The sequence below is a fragment of the Montipora foliosa genome, chromosome 4, assembly GCF_036669935.1.
Source record: "Montipora foliosa isolate CH-2021 chromosome 4, ASM3666993v2, whole genome shotgun sequence".
NCBI lineage: Eukaryota > Metazoa > Cnidaria > Anthozoa > Scleractinia > Acroporidae > Montipora > Montipora foliosa.
In genome coordinates, this window is record NC_090872.1 from 13,505,597 (window position 1) to 13,513,096 (window position 7,500).

At 39.2% G+C, this 7,500-nt stretch overlaps 1 protein-coding gene across 4 annotated transcripts in view; it reads left to right on the plus strand.

Annotated features, from left to right (window-relative positions):
- Nucleotides 1–7,500, plus strand: part of LOC137999933 (neuropeptide Y receptor type 1-like) — a 22,946-nt gene that overhangs the window by 10,919 nt on the left and 4,527 nt on the right. For all 4 annotated transcript variants that reach the window (XM_068845937.1, XM_068845938.1, XM_068845935.1 and 1 more), the window contains one exon: nt 6,595–7,500. This exon is cut by the window's right edge and continues 437 nt beyond it. In XM_068845937.1, the coding sequence (XP_068702038.1) occupies nt 6,709–7,500 (792 nt within the window). In that variant the 5' untranslated portion in view covers nt 6,595–6,708. The remainder of the gene's footprint in view (nt 1–6,594) is intronic.

Sequence of the window (7,500 nt, forward strand, 5' to 3'; positions counted from 1 at the left end):
GATCCCTGTGGGATACCACAGGTTACATCGCAAAAGTCAAAGAGAACTCCATTAATGGAATTTTGTTTTCTTTCACTCAGATATGACCGAAACCAATTACAGGTGTAACATGTATTTTCTGAATTAAATTTCGAATCTCATGACATGAAATTTTTGTTGGGTAAAACCTTTTATCTGAAGGCATTAAATAATCAGTGAAAGTGAAAGATAAATAGAAGATATTACATGGCCGCGCGGGGATACGAATTTTATCTTCGAGTGCTGGAAGTATCTCTAATACAGGGGCACCCAACGACCAATTTGTTGTAAAATGTATTATTATACCCCAGTTAATGAAAATAAGTGTTATTAAGGCATTTTCAGGTGTTTTTCAGTGTTGCTGGGAAAACATTATCTGTTCCTTTTTCCCAGCAAGACACACAAGAAATTTCCCAGCCAGCTAGATAAGATTGGTTGGTTTCCCAGCCAGCTGATCAAATTTATTTCCCAGCCAGGAATTCCGCGCGCTTTCAAATCCCTCGATCCAAAACGACCGAACAAAAGCGACAAAACCGGGACAAAACAGGTTTTTTTTCCGCAAGCGCAATCACTCTGACCAGCCGTCGTACGTTTGTGACTAGGGAACAAGTTCTTTTTTTTGTTTTTTTTTTTTTTTGTTTTTAGTCGTCCTCAGTTTTCAGAGTTTCTACAGCCAGTTCGGATTGAAATGCTAGAAAAAGTCAGTAATTCCCAGGCAAAACCTCTATCAATAACAAAATTTCCCAGCCAGCTCATCGAAACACCTGTATTTTTGCCAGCCAGCAAGATTCCTCTGGGGAACAGATAATGTGAGGAACAGATTCGTTGGGTGCCCCTGTCTAATACTTAATGTAGTAGAGAAGAATTATATTAAAGCACAAAAGTATCTTATAATGAAGAGAAAGCTCGCGTTTTATTGGCTAATCGTGTTCGTTACCATGACAACACCTATATCCTCACGTGTGAAAGATAAAAATGATATGTTCACTGCGCGCGGTGAAGATATGATTTTTTAGTAAAAGGAGAAATCCTGGTATTTCATCAATATTTATATAGCAAACGGCAATAAGTATTGCCGATGAAATGTTTGCATTGGTGAGCTATTGATCATGAATTAACTTTTGTTACTCTCTCGCAAAATGCACCATTTACTAATTAATTTTTGTGTAGCCCAACTATCACATAAAGAATTCTTGGTTTCATTAATTAAAATGTTGTCAGTTCCTGGCTCCTGGGTATAAAACTATAAAACTAATTGTTATATAGCTGAAAAAGTTTTCCCCAGTAGCGCACGCTCTCATTGGTTACCTCGAGGTCACATGACATCTAACAATAAAATAGTTTCCCGCCAAAAGTCTCTGAGCGGGCAACAGTGCAAAATCTATGACGTCAGACGGAAACGAAACACTGTTACCCGCGAATGTTGACCGACGACAGCCGTTGCTGTTGCGGTTGAACGTTTTTCTTTTTGTGCTGTATAACAAATCACTTAATGACTGGTCCCGAGGGAAACAGTTCATTTTGTTTCCCTCGAATTTCAATGTTTCCATCGGTTGCGCCTCGGGAAAACATTGAGATTCTCGGGGAACAAAATGAACTGTTTCCCACGACCAGTCATTAAGTGTTTAATGTGGCTACTGCTTAAGGGCGAGTCTGCTTCGAGAGTGTCAAAATTTATTGCTTGGCTAATTCCAGAATTCGCTGAACTCGTTATCATTACAAACGTGAGTTTCACCAAAAAAAAATCCCGAACAATTCTCTTTCTTCTAAGGTTTGTAGCCGATTGTTACTATCGCATCTCTTATAACCCAGTAAACCAACCCAATAATTCTTGGGCGATTTTATTGGCTAATTTGCATCACGTGGTGCAAACTCCTACGACAGTTATCACGCAATAACCCCCGTTTGCGTGGATATGTTCCCTACGAAATGCTGTGGCGATGATTACCGTTGAAAAGAAACAAAGACAGCGGAAGAGTTTTCATTTTACATGGAAGAAAAACAAACTTGTTTTCTGGAGTCTAGTGATAGTGACACCAGAAGGCTAGTCGCAAATGCTTTTCTGGAAAGTACGAGAAAGGCAACAAAATATGCTGTAAACCTCTGTGAAAGTGAAGAAAGTTATGAGCAGACTTTATGGATTTAATTCTACTCAAACTTAACCTGAGTCATTTTATATAGAGTAGAGAATTTAATGAAGTGTGTTCCCTAACTATAAAATAAACCAACCGCCAGGTGATCCGGTGACGTAACTCGGAGGACTGGGGAGAAAAATTTTAACGCCGTATCCCACAACTGCGCGTGGCCTTATTTTCGAATTCAACATGTCAGAGGCAAGGTTAGATCTCGTCGGGTCTACTTGAATCTTCATTCAGTAGCAGGAAATGTGGTAGACACGGCATGATCTGTTGAGTTTTGGCGATGGAAATACTGCAGGGAGTTTGGAAACAACACCTAAAGCCGCGCGCGGTTGTGGGATACGGCGTTAAAATTTTTCTTCCCAGTCCTCCAAATTACGTCACTAGATCACCTGGCGTTCGAAGGAGATAAAAATTCCAGCCGCACTTAAAAACAGTGTCATCCAGACTTTGCACATTCTATCTTTCATGGTTGAAATTTCTTTTGCAGTAAGCAGAGAAGCATGTTGTTTTCACGTTTTCGACTTGTAGTGGCAATAAAAGTCTTCCGAAGTCTGTCGAACACGTATAAACGCGTATAAACGCGAGCTCGCTCCCAGTGCCTTTCACTTCTCAAACTCATTAATAATTCATAAGCCAAAAACAAAAGAAATCACTACCGTGAAGGAAGTTTGGATATTATGTGGTCTTAATTAGCATAAAATTTGGCCAACTTTGATCCCAAATATCTCTTAAAATACTGATTCCTTTGAGAAGCAATATCAAACACTCGAAAGAGTGTTTCATCAGATATCCAAACACCTCGAAATCGGTTAAAAAACTCGACCTTCGGCCTCGTTTTTCAACTCGCTTCTCGGTGTTTTGATATCCGATGAAACACTCCTTCTCGTGTTTGATATATTATTTCAAAAATCAGAGATCGCGAGGAAGAAATTGTCATTTATTTATTTTACACATGGTTTTTGTTCCTTACACGGGTCTGAGTTAACATATTTTTGGAAATTGTGTCAAGCAAGAGGGCAACAACTCACATTTTCTAATCAGGCGTGAGAAATTGACCCGCAAGCGTGAGCCGGCGTGAGATCGAAGTTTTCAACGCGCAGGCGTGAGACTCACGCCTAAGGCGTGAGAGTTGTCAGGTAAAACTGTATGACTCCACTAACACAACGAATGAAAATGAAATAGTTTATTAGGAGAGTACAGTCAGCTTTCTGATAGTTACAAGTGCTACACGTGGACAATTCCACATAGTAAACTTAATACAAGGAGACTTAAAATATAACGAGCTACGTTTTAGGCAACAGACAATGGACACATAATTTACCACGCCAGATACGATAAACCACTAAAAAAAACCACTCCTTATTTTTGGTCAAAAGAGGTGGAAACGTATTTGTCATCAAATGCAGTGACACTAAACCTCGAGGAAAAGGTATTGTACATTACCTACATTACCCTACCATAATCAAAACAAGGGAAAAGAAAGCCACCAGAAGGGCTGACTGACGTAGCATGACAGAAATCACCCGCCAATAGGCCTTATTCACGATAGTCGCCATGTTGGATTTGCTATTATCATGCAAATTAGCGACACACTTCTAAGGGGGCAAACAACACGAGTTTGAGAGGTTATAACGAACATCTTAGCTACACAGATGATTTGTTTCACGTTGATTGAATGTTTATCACCTAAGCAGTAAAATACAATCATTACACAAGTTACTTCGAGGTTTTTTTAGTGAAAAATGAGCAGATAACGAAGTAGAAAGTCAAAATGTCAAAGGCAATCAAAAGATATAAAATTATTATAAAAGGTACTTAGCTCCAAATACTAAAATGGACTTTTTGCAATGCTATTTCAATATTTCGACGAGCCGATTCTCAGCAATTTGCCTTTTTTCCAATGTTTGCCCCCAGCATAACACAAGGCTAATTTGCATGACAATTTGAAAACCAACATGGCGGCCATCATGAATAAGGCCTATAGTCGATCATCACTTCTTTCCGTCCCTCAGACTGACATTTCCCTTTTTATTCAACTTATACGACGTACAGTCTACTTTAGACTTCAAATCTACTTCAACGAAACAAAGATTTTAAACAAGCTGAGAAGATTCTCAATAGGCGAGGCAAAGAGTTGAAGCCGGATCGATGGCTTCACCTTGCAGTCTCCGATATCCACTAGACTAACGAGACAACCTACCGGAAAATCGAATTTTTTAGAGTATTGAAATAGTAGTACCCAGCAAAACAATTGAAAGTTAATTATAACCGTCTTCAACGGGGTTTTTAGATCTAAATACTGTAGATCAGCGCGGCATAGCTTAGAAACGCTATTTCTTGTTGAACTAAAGCTGTAATTCTGCATATTTTCATTCTTTTTAGAGCGGTAAGCTTGTCAATATTAACATGGCATATTGCGTCGTGTAATTGTTACGAAATGTTCAATGTCAGTTTGAGGGATGGAAATTAGTGTTGACCCCTATATCACTCAAACGTAAGACATTTCATTTTGCCCTCGAAGCTTCGCTTCTCGGCCAAATATATATTTTTCTCTCAACCGCGGACATTATCAGCTAACATACGTACCAGCCGCCAAATGGGGTTTATTTACAAAATAGTCATCATGAAGGTACAGTTATTTACTTGAATTTAAGTTGGCGCTACTGCTAATCAATTAATCGGTTTTATTTTTTTGCAGAAAATCTGGTCGTTAGATTTTCTTTATAATTTACATGCAACAAGCTTGTAACGATGTTCACAAGTCAACACTATTTTAATAATAATTTGACAGAGAGATCTTTAATTATCCTTGTTGAAGGTTCACTGGAATACCTAGAATTTCCTTTGTTAAAGTTCAAATTGTTTTCAATACTCCAGTTAATTATTTCTTAAAGTGTTTTCGTGCCAAATTTCGTTAAATTCTAACGTCGAGTGGTTCTCGAGAAATAGGAATATTTTCGCATCATATCTTACTTTTTAACTTACTACGCATGCGCTGCATTTAGCTTGGTTCTTTCGATAACAAAGAAAAATCTGTGAATTGCTGAGTTCTCTGCATCGTTACCTTTTCTAACATACATTTATCAATAAAAGACTAAAACAATCAAAACACTTTGTTCAATTATGCGGAAAAATAGTACAGATAGCGGAAGCATTAAGCAAATAAAATGATTGCTGTCTTGAAGACATGTTTAGTTTTTTGCAATCCTTGCGCGCGCGCTGCTTTGCATTAGCAATAGCGCGCGAAAACTGTGTTCGGCCACCTTAATTCATTTCATTCACCACGTGGCGGTTAACAAGTAACATCTCTTTTAATACAAGATTATCGTTGTTTTGTTTTATTTGGTTGCCTTGAGAGGAAGGAAAGACAATCATTAATCTCGTACCCAGATCTCACTCTGTCACTGGAAATGTGAGATCTGGTAAAGTTCGACAGTACACCATTTTTCATTGGCTACTAAAAAAAGGTTGCGGCAATGTAATCTACGCTCCGATTGGGTTATTTCGCGGGGCACTTAGTGAAGGTTTGGTTTTTGCAAGTTCATGTGCTGTTTTGAATAAATGCCAGTTGTGCGGAGGAAACTTTTGTTTTTTCCGACGCCGGAAAAACTTTACAGTTGAGGAAAATCCTTTTAAAAATTTGCGACGTTTGTGTAAATGGTACCGACGAAAGCCGCCACTCGAATAAAGTTCTGCGTAGCTTGCTACGAAGTACGCAGAAACTAATAAATTCAAGTTGAAGAATGTAATTTATTCAAAACAGTATTTCTCGTTCTTAAAGCGTGACTCGCGAATGAAGTAGTGATCAATTGTGAATTTTACGGTTAGATTAACTACATTTTTCACAAGATCGTGTCAAGAAAATAGCGCTCGTTGCAGTGATTAGGTCACTCTAACATTTTCGCTTTCAATTTACGGTTTGGTTACGGTACACTTTTCACGAGATTGTGTGCAGAAAATAGCACTTGTTTACTGATTAAGCCTAAGCGTTCGTTTCAGTGATTCTGCAGTTGTTCCGACAATTAAACAATCTCGACCATTCAAAAACAATCGCCTGTAGCCCTTCTTTCTATTTCGGCTTAAGTTTAAGGTTTCCTTGTCCTCTACCCAAAAGAATCTCTTCAAGAATACTCTCGAAATCCATGTTTATTCTGCAAAATCACCCAAAATCACAACAGAGAGTACGAACATGCGCATTGATAGAAAAGCCCGTATTTCGGGCCTCGCTGGCACTGAGCATGCTCGAAATCGAACTTTACCAGATCTGCCTTCCGTATGACCGTGGGAGGTCTGGGTATGAGATTAGACAATCTATCACTTCCAAATTGATAAATAAAAGGAAAACGATTGAGAAAAGCTAAAGGAAAAACAGAGATCAAAAATAAAATCCTTGTCATTTTAAACCGTGACAATGATGCTTCCGTTTCTTCCACAGAACAATCCAGCGGGAAAGAAGTTGAAGAACAGGAATATTACTTGCAAGGCACGTCGGTTAAACTGGACTGAACCACTGCACAAAAAGGTGACTTTGTTTAAATAATACCGCGGTATGTCTGAAAACTCCACGGCAGCTTCTCCAACCAACAACTCATCAAACGCCACCACGATAGTAGGTTGCAGCGCTCACTCGGAACCGGAGAAGGCCTTTCAAGTTACAGCCTATTGCATCATTATCCTGGTCTCTGTAATTGGAAATGTACTTATCATCTTCGTCTTTTCGAAACACAAGCCACTTCGAGTTTCAATCAATTATTTCGTGGTCAACATGGCTTTCTCTGACCTTTTCAGTCCCTTCACAGTCATGCCATTTCAAATAGCAAGCATCCTTAAGGGTTCCGAGGCCTTTCTCGTAGACAGCCCATTAGCACTTGGCAATGCCTTATGCAAGCTTATCTACTTCCTGCCTGATGTTTCTGTGTATGTTTCAATGCAAAGCCTTCTCCTATTGTCAATCGACAGGTTTATTGCTGTCGTCTTTCCACTAAAAGCAAAACTGATATCGTCGAAAATGCGCATAGGAGGCATCGTGTGCACATGGATTGTGGCAATATCTGTTCATGCTCCATACTTTTACACCTTGAGGTTAGTCTATGATGAAACTTCACAGTCCCACATATGCAAGCACGACTGGGGTTTTAACCATAACAGCACTCATAGCAGTTTCACTACGGGCATGTTCATCACGTTCTTTTTGGTACCAGTTTGCATCTTGGCTATCGCTTACAGCACCATAGCATGGACAATAAAGCGAAGACACCATGAAACGAAAAAGCTGTCCACAAATAGCAGCGGTCGGAGCTATCAAAAGACCAGGCAGGTTATTGGGTTGTCACTTGCCATA